The sequence below is a fragment of the Saccoglossus kowalevskii genome, chromosome 18 (assembly GCF_978046115.1).
Source record: "Saccoglossus kowalevskii chromosome 18, keSacKowa6.1, whole genome shotgun sequence".
In the NCBI taxonomy this organism is placed as follows: Eukaryota; Metazoa; Hemichordata; class Enteropneusta; family Harrimaniidae; genus Saccoglossus; species Saccoglossus kowalevskii.
Genome location: NC_140658.1, coordinates 26,829,280 through 26,850,353, shown reverse-complemented (window position 1 = coordinate 26,850,353; position 21,074 = coordinate 26,829,280). Strand labels below are relative to the sequence as shown.

The following is a 21,074-nucleotide window of genomic DNA, read 5'->3' as shown; positions in this document are numbered from 1 at the left end:
TGCTTCTAGTTTCTGAACCCAAAGTTTGAAATTTTCGCAACATTTTGGTACTCAAAGGGTTGACACATTTGCCCGATTCTGAGAAAAGGCTCATTGTTATTCAGTTTTAACTTCCAATCAGTGAGTAATAAAGGGTAAAGTACATGTACCGTTGATATCCGATATGTAACAAAATTGTACAATTTAAAATTGAGAATAATAGATATATACATGTCTTACATACATCCTGTGTCCACCACTTGTTGTGAATGTTTTCTGGGTCATTGATGTCATTTCTCACATATTTTATACTGCATGGTATCTGTGTGTTATCGTTGCATATCACAACTCCAATTTGCAGAAATTGTGTGACTACAAAGGCCGCTAGGGTAAATTCTTAAGATATATGTTTGTTAAACCATCCCTGGCAAATCGCCCTTGCTAAATATGGATATCCAGCTCAATCTCTGTACATACTTCACAAACCATAAATATATGACAAGGTTCCCCTACATGTTAATTTTTGGATGGGGGGGGGGGGGGGTGATGGAATACAAATTTGAAAATTTGGTGCATACATATGTAGATGCTCTGGGATAATCCACGGGCCTGATTATTTTGTTTTAACGTAAGTTACAAGTTTAACTTGCAATAAAATTTAACATGCAATAAAATTGACTGAAAATACAACACCAAACACAAACACATAAATTCATCAAAATATAACACTAGTGAATAAAAAGTCGTGAAAGATTTAGCACATAATGTTGCGTTACCATTCCATTACAATCACATACTGTTAGCAATTTAAAGTTGTAAAACCAAACACATTCCACAAGTGCATTTAGAGATAAATGCTATGGATGATCTGATTGCTAGTAGTGTGTGGCCTTGTACTCGCATGACAGAAATACACAACAGGAGAATATTTATTGAAAGGATGTGTGAGGCACAGTGTGACCTAAAGTCAGGTGACACAGTTTTTAATCTCCATTCATTGGTGGTGCATGTGTATCCATGGTTTGTCTACTTGACTTTTTGTGTATAATTTATATTTGTTGTTGTGGCATACAATCACTGCTGTATTCCGCTATCTATCCAATTTGATAAAATTAAAACCTAAGCAGGGCTCAATAGGAGTCGTTTACAACAAAATTACCTTAATATATCCGTAAAATACGTGGCAATCGACAATTGACTTCGAAACGTTCGAAATTTCGAACAAACTCCCGGCACACCTAGCGCGATATGTATCGGGAATCATTATAAGCACTCGAGCTTAATGCAACTTTTTGATTCTGCATACGAAAGATTCAGCCTATCACAACATATATATTTTAGCCAATCAGATCCCTTTCTTATTGACCTACTGTAAAGGGGGTAATTATTCACTGGGTTTTAATTTAGCTTATTTCGCTGACTGGAAAAATGCGCTAAATTAAAACACAGTGAATATGTAAAATTTAGCATAGAACACATTATCTAAATGACGAAACCGTGAATTTAAAACCCACTGAATATGCCTGAAATGGTAAATCAGTGAAATTTAAACCCAGTGAAAATTAGTCATTTTACAGTATTACAAACATGTAATATATCCTCTTCCCGCCTAAATTCAAGAATGCACCATTCCCCTATAAATAGAGAAGTTGTCCTTGTACTTGTCAGATGCTGTTTTATGTGAGTGTAATAAACCTCGTTACTTCCTCAAGCCACTATTATCTCGCCTCCGTTATCTCTATCGACCCGAATCTCTTCTATACAATTCTACACAATATGCATCAGATCGATGTAGAAGACGCCAAACTGCAGCATCAATGCATTCATAGGTATTGCTGATGATAGTCTGCTAAGCAATATATTCATTGAAGTTTATGCATTTTGTCATTGTTTAGAAGGACAATCATTATAATAAATGTTGCTTTTACAAAAACCAAACAAACAAGAAGTAGGTTTTTTTTGTCTGTTTTGTCGTAACTATTTGAGCGCTCAAGTGAAGTCCATTCACGTCCACAATAGTTTGATTTATAGTCTGTTCAAATGACGAAAAATTTCAAATTTTGTGATCTCAAACTAATAGCAATACTAGTATCATATTTAGTTTGTTTGGTTCAAAAATGAGACTGAATTCAGTGAAATTTACTGAAAATGTGAATACATTTACACCAATTTTGTGCATCAAAACAAGCCGCATTTCGCTTTCATAAAACACTAGATGTTTCAACCGCAGAAGTTCAAAAGTTTCATGATTGCCAGGGAAAGGAATAGCTCTGTTATCAAAGTACAGAGAACTAGTAATTCACATAGTTTATCATGTACATTTGACAACTTGTTTACTGTTGGCATATTATGGATCGTTAATTCCCTAGATAAACCCTTATGCCTGTCTGCTTCACTGATACATGTGGAATACTGATTGAGAGAATACTAATGATATTAAATGGAGGTTAGGGAACCACACATTTCAGCAGATAGTATATCTTCAACTTAAGACTTCAGTTGGTACTAAGGTCAATTTCAACTTCTTGCACACAGAGAAATCAACATCACCCTGCCCAAGATCATAATGGTGGAAAAAAAAAAGTTGGACAAAAGTGATATAGGACTTGTGGGACAAATGGGAACTTGGGCGAATTGACTTGAATTGACTTTAGCCAAATTCAATCTGTCTCCTGCGCCGTGCATAACTGCCAGGATGACCTCCATGGGTCGTCTATAACTGCCAGAATGTATGACCTCTATGGGTCATCCATAACTACCAGGATGTATGGCCTCTAGGGGTCGTCTAACTGCCAGGATGTATGACCTCCATGGGTCGTCTATAACTGCCAGAATGTATGACCTCTATGGGTCATCCATAACTACCAGGATGTATGGCCTCTAGGGGTCGTCTATAACTGCCAGGATGTATGACCTCTAGGGGTCGTCTATAACTGCCAGGATGTATGGCCTCTAGGGGTCGTCCATAACTGCCAGGATGTATGACCTCTATGGGTTGTCCATAACTACCAGGCTGTATGACCTCTAGGGGTTGTCCATAACTACCAGGCTGTATGACCTCTATGGGTCGTCTATAACTGCCAGGCTGTATGACCTCTAGGGGTTGTCTATAACTGCCAGGATGTATGACCTCTGTGGGTCGTCTGTAACTGCCAGGATGTATGGCCCTATGGGTCGTCTATAACTGCCAGGATGTATGACCTCTATGGGTCGTCCATAACTGCCAGGATGTATGACCTCTATGGGTCGTCTATAACTGCCAGGATGTATGGCCTCTAGGGGTCGTCCATAACTGCCAGGCTGTATGACCTCTATGGGTTGTCCATAACTGCCAGGATGTATGACCTCTATGGGTTGTCCATAACTACCAGGCTGTATGACCTCTATGGGTCGTCTATAACTGCCAGGATGTATGACCTCTGGGGGTCGTCTGTAACTGCCAGGATGTATGGCCTCTATGGGTCGTCTATAACTGCCAGGATGTATGACCTCTATGGGTCGTCCATAACTGCCAGGATGTATGACCTCTATGGGTCGTCTATAACTGCCAGGATGTATGACCTCTATGGGTCGTCTATAACTGCCAGGATGTATGACCTCTATGGGTTGTCCATAACTACCAGGATGTATGACCTCTATGGGTCGTCCGTAACTGCCAGGATGTATGACCTCTATGGGTCGTCCATAACTGCCAGGATGTAAGACCTCTATGGGTCATCCATAACTACCAGGATGTATGGCCTCTAGGGGTCGTCCATAACTGCCAGGATGTATGACCTCTAGGGGTCGTCTATAACTGCCAGGATGTATGGCCTCTAGGGGTCGTCCATAACTGCCAGGATGTATGACCTCTATGGGTCGTCCATAACTGCCAGGATGTATGACCTCTATGGGTTGTCCATAACTACCAGGCTGTATGACCTCTAGGGGTTGTCCATAACTGCCAGGATGTATGACCTCTATGGGTCATCCATAACTACCAGGATGTATGGCCTCTAGGGGTCGTCTATAACTGCCAGGATGTATGACCTCTAGGGGTCGTCTATAACTGCCAGGATGTATGGCCTCTAGGGGTCGTCCATAACTGCCAGGATGTATGACCTCTAAGGGTCGTCCATAACTGCCAGGATGTATGACCTCTATGGGTTGTCCATAACTACCAGGCTGTATGACCTCTAGGGGTTGTCCATAACTACCAGGCTGTATGACCTCTATGGGTCGTCTATAACTGCCATGCTGTATGACCTCTAGGGGTTGTCTATAACTGCCAGGATGTATGACCTCTGTGGGTCGTCTGTAACTGCCAGGATGTATGGCCCTATGGGTCGTCTATAACTGCCAGGATGTATGACCTCTATGGGTCGTCCATAACTGCCAGGATGTATGACCTCTATGGGTCATCCATAACTACCAGGATGTATGGCCTCTAGGGGTCGTCTATAACTGCCAGGATGTATGACCTCTAGGGGTCGTCTATAACTGCCAGGATGTATGGCCTCTAGGGGTCGTCCATAACTGCCAGGATGTATGACCTCTATGGGTCGTCCATAACTGCCAGGATGTATGACCTCTATGGGTTGTCCATAACTACCAGGCTGTATGACATCTAGGGGTTGTCCATAACTACCAGGCTGTATGACCTCTATGGGTCGTCTATAACTGCCAGGCTGTATGACCTCTAGGGGTTTTCTATAACTGCCAGGATGTATGACCTCTGTGGGTCGTCTGTAACTGCCAGGATGTATGGCCCTATGGGTCGTCTATAACTGCCAGGATGTATGACCTCTATGGGTCGTCCATAACTGCCAGGATGTATGACCTCTATGGGTCGTCCATAACTGCCAGGATGTATGACCTCTGGGTCGTCTATAACTGCCAGGATGTATGGCCTCTAGGGGTCGTCCATAACTGCCAGGCTGTATGACCTCTATGGGTTGTCCATAACTGCCAGGATGTATGACCTCTATGGGTTGTCCATAACTACCAGGCTGTATGACCTCTATGGGTTGTCTATAACTGCCAGGATGTATGACCTCTGGGGGTCGTCTGTAACTGCCAGGATGTATGGCCTCTATGGGTCGTCTATAACTGCCAGGATGTATGGCCTCTATGGGTCGTCTATAACTGCCAGGATGTATGACCTCTATGGGTCGTCCATAACTGCCAGGATGTATGACCTCTGGGGGTCGTCTGTAACTGCCAGGATGTATGGCCTCTATGGGTCGTCTATAACTGCCAGGATGTATGACCTCTATGGGTCGTTCATAACTGCCAGGATGTATGACCTCTATGGGTCGTCCATAACTGCCAGGATGTATGACCTCTGGGGGTCGTCTGTAACTGCCAGGATGTATGACCTCTATGGGTCGTCTATAACTGCCAGGATGTATGGCCTCTGGGGGGTCGTCCATAACTGCCAGGATGTATGGCCTCTGGGGGGTCGTCCATAACTGCCAGGATGTATGGCCTCTGGGGGGTCGTCCATAACTGCCAGGATGTATGACCTCTGGGGGGTCGTCCATAACTGCCAGGATGTATGACCTCTATGGGTCGTCTATAACTGCCAGGATGTATGACCTCTATGGGTCGTCCATAACTGCCAGGATGTATGACCTCTAAAGTCTATGGGTCGTCTATAACTGCCAGGATGTATGACCTCTAAAGTCTATGGGTCGTCTATAACTGCCAGGATGTATGACCTCTATGGGTTGTCCATAACTACCAGGATGTATGACCTCTATGGGTCGTCTGTAACTGCCAGGATGTATGGCCTCTATGGGTCGTGCATAACTGCCAGGATGTATGACCTCTGGGGGTCGTTTGTAACTGCCAGGATGTATGGCCTCTATGGGTCGTCTATAACTGCCAGGATGTATGACCTCTATGGGTCGTGCATAACTGCCAGGATGTATGACCTCTATGGGTCGTGCATAACTGCCAGGATGTATGACCTCTATGGGTCGTCTATAACTGCCAGGATGTATGACCTCTATGGGTCGTCTATAACTGCCAGGATGTATGGCCTCTGGGGGGTCGTCTGTAACTGCCAGATGTATGGCCTCTATGGGTCGTCCATAACTGCCAGGATGTATGACCTCTATGGGTCGTCTATAACTGCCAGGATGTATGACCTCTATGGGTTGTCCATAACTACCAGGATGTATGACCTCTATGGGTCGTCCATAACTGCCAGGATGTATGACCTCTATGGGTCGTCTATAACTGCCAGGATGTATGACCTCTAGGGGTCATCCATAACTACCAGGATGTATGACCTCTATGGGTCGTCCATAACTGCCAGGATGTATGACCTCTATGGGTCGTCCATAACTGCCAGGATGTATGACCTCTATGGGTCGTCCATAACTGCCAGGATGTAAGACCTCTATGGATAATGCATTACTGCTAGAATGGATCATGCACAATTTGTAACATATTTCCACTATTATTAGTGTTTTGTACATTGTTTGATTAAAAGGACTATACAGTTACATAAATAAACAAACATGCATTCTAATCATGGATTCCTATTCTATTTAGAGATAGAATGCTTTGGGGCATTTTTTGTCTATGTAGCTCGTCAGATATCGTTTCATCACCACTTGTCTATAAATGCTGAATAGTTTATCCATAGTAAATACTTCAGATACTTATACTTGCCCAAAGCAGGCCAGATATTCAAGAATGGCTGTAAATCTTGTTTGACATTTTATGCCTGTAGCAAGCACTTTAGCCTAGTTGTTGAAGCGTGTCTGGGATATTAATGTAATTACTGTGCTTGTTTGATCTGCATACTAAACACTGTGAAACTGTAAACATGTTTGCAGCTACATTTTATGTGCAAAGGTTATGTTCGTAGAAAATGTGTACAGGATACAATAATAATTGGAATAAATGCACACAAATATGTACTTGTGTCGTAAAAAACACACATAATCGCATTGAAGCATCAGGGGACATTCAGCATTCAGGGACAAGAAATGGGCAGCCACACAATGTATATATCATTAAAGATTGTGGTATCAATAACTAACAATTTTGTAGTCTTCAAGAAGTGTACTAAGAACACCTGACAAATTTTTGTTACTTCAAAATTCTGGGATGTTCACTGACTTCGGAAATTTAGCTCGAACAAATTACAATTACACATACATATTGACATGCTCTGAATTCTACATGGCAGATATGAAGAGAAATAAAATCGGATCATCAATAAATTGTTGGGAGACGGCATTCATTCAAGTAGTAATCTTGTGAAGATTACAAAATTGTGTGGTTGAAAATCAACTTGGAGAAACTAATGAACTGAATTGAATGAGCTCTGTTCCTTAGCAGTGTTCAACGAGTAATTTAACAATTATTGAGTAGTCACTTCTGATTGAAATAAACCAAATCATCACAAGCTGAAGGTGACTTTCAACTGAATTGATTGCATTTTTTTTTTTGTAGGTAACACAACGAGATGTGCCAGGTATTGATGTTGCCTACTTAGCCATGGACACAGAAGAAGGAGTAGAAGTAGTATGGAATGAAGTGCAATTTTCTGAAAGGCGTAATTTTAAAGCTCAAGAAGTAAGTTGCTGTTATTACTGTCAGTATAAATTACACACTACTTTTCATTTCACTTTTCCTTCACACTATTGTCATAATCATTTCTTTTCTTTCAGACTAAGAATTACTTAACAAGTTAATTGCTTTTCAATATTAAAGTAACAATAGCTTTTATGGCTTTGATAATTTTTTTTTATTTTTATTTTTAATAACAAATTTATTTCTATTTATAACGGCCATTGCTGAAATGTGGACACTGAAAGCTTAACGTGTACACTCGATACCAGCGTTGTACATTAGATCTTTCAATCTCCATATATTGAATTCCAGTTTTGTCAAGCAAACCTCAAGAGTTATGATACAAGAAGACAACTTACTTGGTTCCCCTTTATATAATGTCAAATAAGTTGCCATCTTGAAAGGCTGAGCTCCTTTTCTAATTTTAGGTTTTATTTCCACCATAGTATTGTGCTTTGTGCACCATTTTCTACAGTCTACAGTACATAACCAGTTTCATGAAATGGCAACTACGAGTACTTGATCCTTACCTTGTGTTATATTGGCCTTGTGTATGGTCACTTTGCCCATGCATTTGTGTGTAAAACAATATTATGATAAGATTTGGTCATCTTTATATTATAGTTTTTCAAAATCACAGCTGTTGTTGAAATGTTCATTAAACCTTTCACATTTAATATCACTGAGAAAAACTGCTTGATTGATCTTTGCTTTGAAGGGGTGCCACCTATGGCAGAATACAGAAATGTTTGAAATATGTTATTATGGGATTAATTATTTGCTGGGTGAATTTTACCTATTTGATGGATAAATAAATGCATTGAACAAAATAGTAGTGAATATCCATGCAATATCAATTGATTTTTCTTTTTTTGAAAGTTGTCATGTTATCTATTCTGTTAAAGGGGAACTGATACTATAAATAGGTGCAAGATGGCCACCGCAATTAGTATGCTAATCCGAACCAAGCCGCTCACATCGTGGTGGGAGCTTAGGGAAATGAGCCATTTACGACGTTCAGAGATCAAGCTGTGATTCCAAATACATTTCTACGAGGGCATGAAAATGTACGCTAGCGATTACACTTATTTGGTTGGGCTTTTGATGTATTTAAATGTAGTTATTTTTGTTTGAAACGTGCCGCGATAAGTAAAAATCCTGATTTTAAAATGGCGGCTAATGTATGCAAAATGCCTGTCAATCACAGTTTGAGTAAGCGAGCATAATACGCATTCCTTTACTTAGTGGGCATAGGTGAAGTTAATTACCCATAAGCACTTGGTGCAATGCATGGGATTGAGCGTTTCCCCTTAACAATTATGTATATTGCCAAATAGATAGAAAAAAAAAAGCAGCATTTGTTAGGCTGTATATATTTGTTAATCTTCTATGTGAAGCAAAACAAGTATTTCTTGTATCGTGGTAATAATAAGGTACATGTAATTGCTAAGATTTCAGCTTGTTTTCAATACTTTTCTACACAACCCTGCACTATTGTCATGTGATTAGAATATGCCAAGTTATAAATTAAAAATTTTGAAAATGTTTTTTATTTATATTACAGGAAAAAATAAAACTGGTTTTTGATAATCTTATACAACTGGAACATGTAAATATTGTAAAGTTCCATAAATACTGGACAGATGTCAAAACTGAAAAACCAAGAGTAAGTCACAAAAATCTGCATTCACAAACTTGTTAAACACCCAACTAAACTTTTGTAACTTCCCACATTTCAGCTGTCTCATTGTTTCCATATTTTATCACAAATTTTGATCAAAAACTGTCGTCAAGGAGAATTCATCTTATTCAAAATTAACAACAAAATTATCAAAACTTGCGCCTAACATTTGGCAGGAAAATTTATTCATGTTTGGTTTGGGTCCCATGCGTTGTATACAATGTGTTAGGTACATGAAATTCAAACATGAATGCGCAAAGATCATGGTGCTTCGAGGTGTGATTCATTAAAAATCTGTCAGTTCCAAGTTCAATTTATAATTGGGAAAAATTATGGTAACTTGTCACGCATTGGTGATTTTCAAACCTTGTAGGATTGTCCTCATCATGGATGTTATGTGAGGTTGTCTTCCTGTATCAGTCTTGTAAAACAAGTACAAAACATCAGTATTAATAAGCATAATATTATTATATTATAAGTTATTACGAGGATACCTCAAAGTATGCACGAAGACAGTACAGCGAGAGTATCGACCGACACACAGCAGAGGTCGATGCATCAGTGTACTGTCTGAGTACATCTTTTCCCTCCAGGGATACATCATGGGAATTCAAAAAGTTTAGAAAAGAATCAGCGAATTTCTTGGAGTCCGATCAAACCCTGGTGGCGGTCATGTTTGTTTTTATAATTAGAGGACACTTGTGCGCGTAATCATTCCATATTTGGAATTCGCATTTTCTTATATGTGTGTTTAATGTACGAAGTACGTTGAACATTATTTGTGACGTTTATCTCGCGTTATATCTCATAGACTCGCGTGACTAATTGATTACATGACGTCATTAGTTTGTTGTTTCGCCATCTTGTAACACTAGTTTGTTCGCGCTACTCTTCAGGAATTTATCACAATTTTAATTCCTCATTCCACGTCATGGAGAACACTACTAACGTTAGAAGAAGAGGCAGGAAGCGACGCACGGCCGGTGAACAAGAGCCACAAGTAGCAAACTCTCGTCAAGAAAGAGTCGAAGTTACCCCAAGTCGTCCGGGGCCCTCGACTCGCTCATTAGCAAGGCAGCGGCGTCCTCGAGTTTTGGACCAAGATAATCCTAATAATTGGTCGGCTGCGGTTTTGAGACAGAAATTAGAAGGGGTAGGCATAATTATGCATCACACGTCGTCCAGGAAGGTACTGATTCAGACATATAACATGAATAAGAGACGGAACGCTCCCTCTATATCGATGAATAATGCCAACATTCCTGAGCACAATGAACAAACACAATCAACTAATACAGAGATACGTCCGCGTGCAAGTAATTTGCATGGGATCGCTAGCACGGAAACGTGTCCACCTGAAGATATTTTGTCTGGGAATCGGCCTTTGGAAAGAGATATTGGTACTACTAGTGCATCGGCAACCGAAATGGACAATCGCCGCGAAATAGTTGCGTTACAACAGTCCATGCATGGTATACACAAAAGATTAGACTTTCTGTGTCAACAACGTAATTCCAATATGGCGGCGGCATCATCTTGTAGTGTGCCTATAGTTACGGCCCCCGAACGTTTGAATTTTCAACCGGAGGATCGATTAACAACAGGCAACACCACCCAAGCAAATATCTCAGAAGTTCGGTACCTTAGTACCTACAGCACACAGTCGCAATATGCCGTGTCCACCATACTCAACTGTAATCCACATCTAGTTGAGGATACAAGGTTGTTGTGGAAGTTAACTATATCAGAGAAGACTAGAAAGGCATACCATACTGGACTTACTCATTTCATTAGATTCAACATAATGCATAATGTTAATTGTTCTGTTTCAGCTTTATCAAATATTTCAGAGAATCTTCTATTACTTTTTGTCACACACTGTTTCAAACGATTAAACTTGAGTGCATCTACAATACAGTTATATTTAGCTGGTATACGCTTTGCTTACTTACAGGCAGACTTACCTAATCCATGGCAATCCAAAGAAGGACCCATGGTTCGTTTAAATCTTTTCATGAAAGCAATCAAACGTGATCTTGCACGTGAGACTCAAAAGAGGCTCCCCATTACTGCCAATTTGGCATTTCAATTAATCTCAACTTTAAAGAAGGGTGTTTTCACTCCCTATACAGATAGTCTTTTGGAAGCCGCTATTCTTGTAGCATTTTTTGGTTTCTTGCGTTGTGGAGAATTCACTGTTTATAACTCCAAATTTGACTCCAATTTCAATCTGTGTATTGAAGACGTATCTTTCATGTCAAACGAGGATGCCCATTTACGACTGAGAACTTCTAAGACAGACCTAGTTCGACATGGCACTACTATTACACTATGTTCTAACAGCCGAATGTGCCCTGTTACTGCTCTTCGTGTGTACTTGGGTAAACGTTTAGCTTGCAAGCCAACCCCCAGGTCTACTGATCCGCTATTTTCAATTGACAATTGTCCTTTGACACGTGTAACTTTCCTCCAGTATTTGCGTCATCTGTTGACATTACTGCACTTAGATCCATCACTGTATACTGGTCACTCTTTTCGCATAGGAGCAGCATCCTCAGCTGCCCAGGCAGGTGTTCAAGATCATATGATCAAGACGTTAGGGCGATGGACATCGAATTCATACAATCGTTATATTCATGTTTCTAAGGGGTCTTTGGGTAATGCACAATCTACCATGGCAGGAGCGTCATGTTTTTAGAGATATAAGTTATCTTAATGAACTTTGTATTTTGGCAAGTGCCAGGGTTATTTTTGTTTTGTTTTTTAGATATGTAGTTTTTAATCTGCTCAATAAGTGTATGTTATAGAAGTAGATATAAAAAAAAAAAATTGCTCATTGTTGTACAAAATAAGTAGTGACAATTCAAGATTTTTTTTTTTATTATCTTGGGGGTCACTATGCCAATTTGCTATTTAATTGGCATAGTTTGGGGGGCTTTGCCTTATTATTTAAGGCAATTTTCCCCCCAAGATAACAGGTTTAATTTATGCATATTTTTATTGTATTGTTTTTATAGTTTCTTTAGTACTGTTTTTTAAATACCTACTTTTCACCATCACTTCATTTACCATTGTAGTTATGGTGCTCGCCATTTCTACCTTGTAGCTTTGCTACCTACATATACTAATAAATTCTTTGTAGTACAATACCAATGTATCTACCAGTAGAGCTACATGTACCTCTACCATCTAACATTCCTGTAGTTACAGTTATTCAGTAACTACCTTGTAGTCGCAGTCACGCTGCTTCTACCGTTACTCTGTAGTTGCACTCAGGCTGCTTCTACCATATATCATTGTAGTTGTAGTCATGCTACATCTACCAGGACATCTCATTTACTAATGTTAACCCATCTTTATACAGTGTTGATGGTTATACTTTTGTTTTATGCATTTTACTATTCTGATACGTTTTTTGGGGGGCTCACCGCTTTTTCGCATTTCTCTGTTAGTTATTCGTTGCTTTAGTGCAGCTTAGGTGGGATTCGGTGAGCCCCCCCTTATTGGCAATAAATATATTTTTTCATTGTACTACAGTGTCTGTGTCATAAATGGTAGGATGAAAATGCCCTGTAAAATACTGCAAAATTACAGCACGGTAACAGATGTATATAATAGCATATAATTCAAGTTCATTTGCTTTTATTTCTTCAATGCTGACTACTGATGACATTCCATATTGAGGTGATATTCAAGTATATTTACCTACCAACATAATTTTTTTTAATAGGTGATATTTATAACAGAGTATATGTCTTCAGGATCGTTGAAACAATTCCTGAAGCGAACCAAGAAAAATAAAAAAACTATTAATGAAAAATCATGGAAAAGGTGGTGCACACAAATCTTATCAGCTCTCAGGTAAGTGTATTGATTCTTCAGGTCTTCAATCATTTTTAGTCCCCGTTCGGACACAGTCCGAAAACGAGGACTTATGTTTTGACCTTCGTGTGTCCGTGCGTGCGTCTGTCTGTGCGTACGTCTGTGCGTGCGTCCGGACCTGTATCTTAGAAATGCCTGGACCAATCACAATCAAACTTCACACATGCATCATACATGATATTATACATATGCACATCAATTTGTTTCAAGATCTGATTCAAGATGGCCGAATGGTGGCCATTTTTGTGCTAAAAATCTTTGAAATCTATTTACAGATGAATTTTGTTGCGTAATCGTTCGACCAATCTTGGACTTTAATTGTACATGTAAATCATGGTTTGGGACCTGTGTTATTTTTGGGTGGGTATCATTTATTTTCATCACCTTGGCTGCGTGTTAAAATGGGTCTCAATTTACTTTGGTTTGTTACGTAATCGTTTGACCAATCTTGGACTTTAATTGTGCATGCAAAACATGGTTTGGGCCCTGTGTATTTTTGGGTGGGTAACATTTATTTTCATCACCTTGGCTTCGTGTTAAAATGGGTCTCAATTTACTTTGGTTTGTTACGTAATCGTTTGACCAATCTTGGACTTTAATTGTGCATGCAAAACATGGTTTGGGACTTGTGTATTTTTGGGTGGTACCATTTATTTTCATCACCTTGGCTACGTGTTAAAATGGGTCTCAATTTACTTTGGTTTGTTACGTAATCGTTCGACCAATCTTGGACTTTAATTGTGCATGCAAAACATGGTTTGGGCCCTGTGTATTTTTATAAACTTCTATGCTCCTGCACCCAATCGTGGGGATCAATCATACTAAACAACAGGTGTCACTATTTCTAAGAAAAATGTACTTTTTAGTCCCCGTTCGGACGCAGTCTGAAAACGGGGACTTATGTTTTGACCTCCGTGTGTCCGTGCATGTGTCCATGCGTGCGTGCATCTGTGTGTGCATCCAGACCTGTATCTTAGAAATGTCTGGACCAATCACAATCAAACTTCACACATACATCATATTATACATATGCACATCAATTTGTTTCACGATCTGATTCAAGATGGCCGAATGGTGGCCATTTTTGTGCTAAAAATCTTTTAAATCAAGCATTTCTCAGCTATTTACAGATGGATTTTGTTTAAACTTGGTATATACATTAGACTATATAGGACCGTAATGCACTTAATTATGTTGCACGATCTGATTCAAGATGGCCGAATGGCGGCCATTTTTGTGTTAAAAAATCCTAAAAATCAAGCATTTCTCGGCTGTTTACAGATGGATTTTGTTCAAACTTGGAATATACATTCGACGTTATGGGAACTTGATGCAAATAATTTTGTTTTTCAGATAAGATTCAAAATGGTCGACTGGCGGCCATTTTGTTTTAATGAATGTGGCTCTCGTGTCATACATTGTATCTCTGACTTGCTTTCACTGATTATATTCAAATTTTAAATATTCATTATACAAGATGTCATAGATATTTTTGTGCTAAAAAATCATCAAATATCAAGCATTTCTGGCATTTATGGATGGATTTCGTTCAAACTTGGTACATGTATTAGACATTACAGGTTTCTAATGCACATCATTTATTTTTCTGATCGGATTCAAAATGGCTGTCTGGTGGCCATTTTGTTTTAATGAATGGGCTTCTAGACCCATATCTCTAACTTGTTTTGACTGATTATATTCAAATTTTAAATATTCATTATACATCATGTCATAGATAAACAGATATATTGGTTTGACGATCCTATTCAAAATGCCCGAATGGTGGTCATTTTTGTGCTAAAAAATCATCATATATCAAGCATTTCTGGTATTTATGGATGGATTTCGTTCAAACTTGGTACATACATTAGACAGGTTCCTGATGCACGTCATTTTATTTTTCAGATCAGACTCAAAATGGCTGACTGACGGCAATTTTGCTTTAATGATTGGGGTTCTAGAGCCATATCTCATAAATGCTTTGATATAATTATATTCAAATTTTATATATTCGTTATACATCATGTTATATATATACATGTATTCAAAATGGCTGATTTTGAATGCTGTTCCAGAGCAATATCTCTCAATATGGACAAGTACTTGTTTGACAATCAGATACAGATGTCAATCATTTTAATGTTAAAAAATTATATTCCATCTATATTACTATAAACAAAACTATATATCTTAAATTTGATAACTAACGGGGACTGTGCCATGCATGGCTTGTACTTTACTATTTTACATTGTCAATTTTTGTAACCTTCCTCAAAGTGTCCAGTATGTTTCCTTCTTAGTCAAAACTTTTTACCAACAATTTGATGAACATATGTGTAAGCAGCTATTACATGTCGTTTACATACACTGTATGCATACACTGTATGAACATCCAAACGAACTACCCCATGTGTTCATTTGTCATGTTTGCTTGCGTGATTTAACAAATATGAAAAATTAACAAAAAATGCAACTTCTAAAATTATGGCTAAAGTAAATAAAATGTATTTTGATGTATATTATTTTTTGTTTACTGTTCTGAAATTGTGATACCAGAATCAAATTGACAATTTGACAATAACTGAAACTGGCTCTTTTGGTTATTTTGATTTTTTAACCGAATGAATTTCTGTGGATTTTTGAAAACATCAATCAATTCTGAACTACTTCCAACATGTGGCAAAAAAATTGAATTTGAACTATTTAGGCGAGTCGGTTATAGTGATTTGAATAGCCACTGCAATATCCTTTGTATTTATGCCATGGTTTATCATATATATATTGGTCCATGACCCCTCTTCTCCTACCCCTACCCCCACTCCCACCCCCACCCTCACCCCCACCCTATGTATGACTTTGTATAGCAAGATAAAGCAAAGTGTCCCAATTCCCAAAGACTTTTATGAAAGTGACCAACCGCAAGACCACACCCAACCTGTGCAGTATTATTAATATTATTAACTAACTATAAATCTTCTTTTTCTGAAGTTATTTGCATTCCTGTGAACCGCCCATTATCCATGGCAACCTCACATGTGATACAATCTTTATCCAGCATAACGGACTCATTAAAATCGGTTCTGGTGAGTTTACTAAATTTTCAACCATACCAACCACTTAACTTGTCACAATACGCAACACTTCTTTCATTTCTACTCTAACACAGGGTACTCCCAAAAAAATTTGTGTGGTGGTCTCTACCACTATTATAATTTTGATACGTAAATTACCATACTGTATTTGCAGTATTTCTAATAGAAATGCTCATAAACATTAAATTGCATTTATTGTTATACTGAATCATAAAAAAAAAAATATGAACCTATTTTTGACCAGTAGACCTTACTCAGTCCTTTACAAATGTGCAAATCAATTGAGCAAAAACATAATTTTTATGTAAAATAGTCGCAAATGTTTCTGGGAAGACACTGACTCTGCTTTATACAGTGCCAATGAGGTGCCACATCTAATTGGTACATTCATGACCAGATAGAGCAACACTATACATTTTGATTGTAACTTGTAGATACCCATATTTTTGGTATTTTATTGGAATATTTGTTATTCGTGCAATATTGCAAATACGCAAATAATAAAACGCTCATCCCTGGTACATGTTTTTTGAGGGGTGGCAGGGATGGATGAAGGAACATGACGTGAGGTGTTTTTTCAGGATTTCAACATAGGACAGTTGTGTATTGTATTTTGGAGAGGTGGGGAGTGCGGCCCTGACAATGTACTGTGTGCTCATCACCCCCCCCCTTAAAAAATACCATATACCTGGTTCCCATATCGCATCCATTTTATAGCTGCCAGACTTGAAAGGGAAACAAGTACATGTACCTCATTCAAAAAGTTGCCATACTGAATATTAGATTTAGTTCAATATGATAACCACTGTATAACAAAATGATTAAATCAATTACCCATATTGATCAAACACTCAAATTTCAGCACAAAAGTAAGTACAATGTGTTCATGCTGATGAAGTGCATGTTGCAGTCCCACCTTAGTAATCACCTCATGCTTTACCAAAATTTAATTTAATTACACATACACTATACTAGGCATCAGGACACATGCATATTGTTGGTGTTCACTGAATGAATACTGCTACATTTTCATTTTTCAATAAATCACCTTTTTCTCTCTATACATTATCAAACTTCATTATTCAAGCACAGTCAGTCAGAAATATTTGGTTTACTCACATTAATTAAAGCCTTTTTAATGAGACAGAGAGGGCTATCACAGTAAATGCCCACAAGCCTTGAAGTGCTACAGTTGACACACAGCCATGTTTGAATTTTGCGTAAACAATGTATGATTATTTTCACTGATAGCTACATGCATTGAAACCCAGTGTACGTGCTAAGTTTCCTTAACAAGTCACCCAGTGAATTCTGTAACCATGGATTGTGTTAACCCAAAATTCTGTTCCTGGACTTGCATGTGGTTCGAGACTAGTCTGGGTGCCTACTATGTTAGAGATACTATATGTCTAATGTACCTGGCCTTGCATCTCAAAAATGCTAGCGCAGTCCCTAAATGTAATCCACTAAACTTAAATCCACTGATTCATCCTGTTATAGTAGTATTCCTTACCCCTTTCTCTGTAGTAAAACATTCCTGTACGTTGTCTAATTCTAGCTAGATGTACTCACAGCAGCTTTAAAAATACTAAACTCTTGCTTCTATCTCTCTTCTAATATTCTAACTTTCACTTGCTAGTTGGTTACTACGAGAGGAAGGCGATATCGGGTGAGCATCTCACCAATATCTTTGAAGCTCTCATAGATTAGGCATAGTACCCAGGAGATGTGACTGTTTTTACACCTAAATAGACAGTCACCCTGCATAGAACTGGGCATTAAGGATTAATATTTAAGTCATGGTCCTGTATACTGTATAAGATATAGGGATGAATGATCCTTTAACTACATTTCTAAAACTGACCACTAGAGGGTGTTTATTTTACATTAAAGAATAGGCCTGCATTTCATTCCAAATTTCCCAATCCATTTGCCAATCATTCGTGGTACCTTAGAAGTGGTCAGTTTTGTAAAGGTGGTGAAGGGGGATCATATACATGTAACTCTTTGTTATCCCTGATTAAAGACAACTTAAGAAATGCACTCGTAAGTTAAACATCACTTACGTCATTTCTTTAGTAATGTAAGTATACAGGCCCATTTTTTTAAATAAAAACCATTTTCAAAGTTTTATAATTTGGGGGGTTAACAGAACTAGATGTTGTTAATGTATGGTGCAGTGTGTTATGCTCATTCACACCAAGAAATGCAATGCTGCATAAAATGAATTTTCAAGCGGCTATTACACATTTGTAAATTCATGATATGCAGATTTACAGTGTCAGGTCAGTCCTTGTTCCGCCACCTCCTGTATTCTTTGGTTAATTACAGCTGGCATCAACAAAGGCACAGAATTTTGGAAATTACAGTAACCCAACCCCTCTTGATTGATTTAAAAGATTATCGAATATGTTTTTTAATAGTAATGAACTACATTAAAGGAAATGTATAACTAGCCCATATTTATGATTGTGTTACACTATTGATGTTCACTTGCATAAAAAATAACAAGAAAAACAGCAAAGTTATGAGTGTTTTATAAACTGAATTCTGTTGAAATGATACAATAACGGGTGACATTGTTGTATAAAACGCCCTCATAAGGTAGTATGAGGCTATGAAGCAAGGGATTGTGGGTAAAATGTGACATTGATTCCCCTGATACAATAGGTGATTTTCCGTACAATTGTGAGATCTCGCGAGATGCATGAAAGACGCGCGTCGAACGTCTGCTGCAAAAATCGAACGATTTGATTTTGAACTAGAATTTCTTTATTTCGTAGCTTACATTGACCGGCCGATCTTCGACAGAGGAATATTGCTTCCGAATACCCTCACTTAATCGAAATTGTCTATCATCAAATGTGGACAGCACATTATTAATCATGGAAATGTCCCCGAAATACTTTCGCGTTTGTCGAATCCCACGCGATGTTTGACGCCACTACGACGCTATGACCTTTGTTTGTCCTGTTTTTACGTTTGATTTCACGCATAACGCGTGATTCTCGCAGTGAACGGAAAATGGTCTATTGAACAGTTTGATATGCGTTACTTATAATTTGTGTAAAGCGTGCAAATGGGTAGGAGATTGGATTGTGGGTACATAGGTGGTCAAAAATAGTCTTTTTACGATTAAGTTAAGAAGTTGCAAATTTCTAGCGGTTTCCTTCAGATGTTTCAATATGCTGACCTGCAAGTATTTTGGATGTGCTAACAGTGATACTTGTCATTCTGATCAACCACTTCTCCATAAGTTGTGGGTATACAACCTCAGGACAGATGTTAGTTCGACAGCAGAGACTTACAAAAAACACAATGTCGTCTCCAAGTACCATTTCCCTTCAGACAACTTTGAGGGAAATCGTGTACTTCGGAAGAACTGGTTTTCATGAAAGCGAATTGACCAGCTGTGTCGCCGATCAAATATTCTGTGAATATTGAGATACAGCATCACTGCACTGATAGACATCTGACAAACTTCTTGCTTCATTGAGTCTATCGTGAACTCAAGAGTCTGACTGGTGATTGCGACATGAGTCATCTGGTCATGTCAAATTTGGCTCATCTGCCAAACATAACGCTAGAGTCTCAGTTCCTGGATATTCATTTTAATATGCTTTACTGGAACTATGTACAATGCTCCCGAATGTTGAATAGCCTGGGACTGAACTTGTTTTTTAACAAACGGGGGAATCAATGTCATGCTAAACCCCAGATTACATTTCTTGTGCATGTTTGTAAGGTGATTCTGACCTCTATAGAAACTTCTCGTCTAACTTCACAATGTTTCTTCACGAGGCTCTTTCGTTCACAGGACGTGTGTGACAATAATAAAAATCCTCTTAAAGTATTCATACTAGTTAATGGTAACTACACAATCATGAAAGTAGGGCTAGGTTTTCGTTTCTCAATAACCAGAAAAAATATTTATGGCATGCACATACTACTGGTATTGGAAACCTGTTGAAATTCATCATCAAAATACTATAACAAGACAATCTTATGTTGTAATGTGATAACAAAACTATCAATTAAACTGCAGTCCATCACACATGAAATGTTCAAAGAGTTATGAATGATAGAAACTGCAAATCTGCATTTTATGGAGTCTCAGAATTTGTTTTTCAATCAGTTACACATTGCTGATTTATAAAATTGCAAACTTATTTTCTGTTTTATCTTCTGAAAATATAGATGCCAATCTTGCTTAAGTTCTCAGCATTTACTGTAATTACTTTTTTTTTTTTTTTTTTTTTTTTTTTTTTTATATTTAAGCATTATATTAACACATCGCTGTCCATAGTCATATGCATACAGGTGTGGGTATTTAAACCTATGGTGGCAATGTGTTAAAATAACCCTCGAGACACAAGGTTTTGACATTATTGCTGTTCTATATTTTCAGTGGCGCCGGATACAATCCATAATCATGTGAAGACGTACCGAGAAGAGCAGAAAAATATGCATTATATTGCTCCAGAATACGGAGGTATATTTTTTTATTAGACTTATTTATTAAGGGTAAACATTAGTCATCTTTCACTTGGTGCTTTTTGCACAATAAGTAATTCCCCATACATTGCTTCATGTCTCAGACAATACATTTGCTGTGTGATACCTTTGTTAATCACTGTTCGGATGCAGTCTAAAAACAGGTCAATCCACAAACCCCTATGTGTCATTTTGTTTTTCATATAGGATTCAAAAGGGCGAACTGGTGGCCATTTTTTTTTTAACAAATGCAATTCCAGAGTCACGTCTCAAACATGCCTTAATCAATTATGTACTTTCAAACTTTATAGATAAATCATGTCGCACATATGCACATGTACCGTACTCGACCGCGTCAGGGCTCACGGGCCTCAACT

The 21,074-nt window shown here is 38.3% G+C and overlaps 1 protein-coding gene across 1 annotated transcript in view; it reads left to right on the top strand.

The window, feature by feature from the left end:
- LOC100375840 (nuclear receptor-binding protein-like) overlaps window positions 1–21,074 on the top strand; it is a 46,481-nt gene that overhangs the window by 15,268 nt on the left and 10,139 nt on the right. Inside the window, exons 2-6 of the mRNA XM_002739702.4 lie at window positions 7,429–7,551; window positions 9,113–9,214; window positions 12,960–13,090; window positions 16,100–16,194; window positions 20,612–20,695. Coding sequence (XP_002739748.1) covers window positions 7,429–7,551; window positions 9,113–9,214; window positions 12,960–13,090; window positions 16,100–16,194; window positions 20,612–20,695 — 535 coding nt within the window. The remainder of the gene's footprint in view (window positions 1–7,428; window positions 7,552–9,112; window positions 9,215–12,959; window positions 13,091–16,099; window positions 16,195–20,611; window positions 20,696–21,074) is intronic.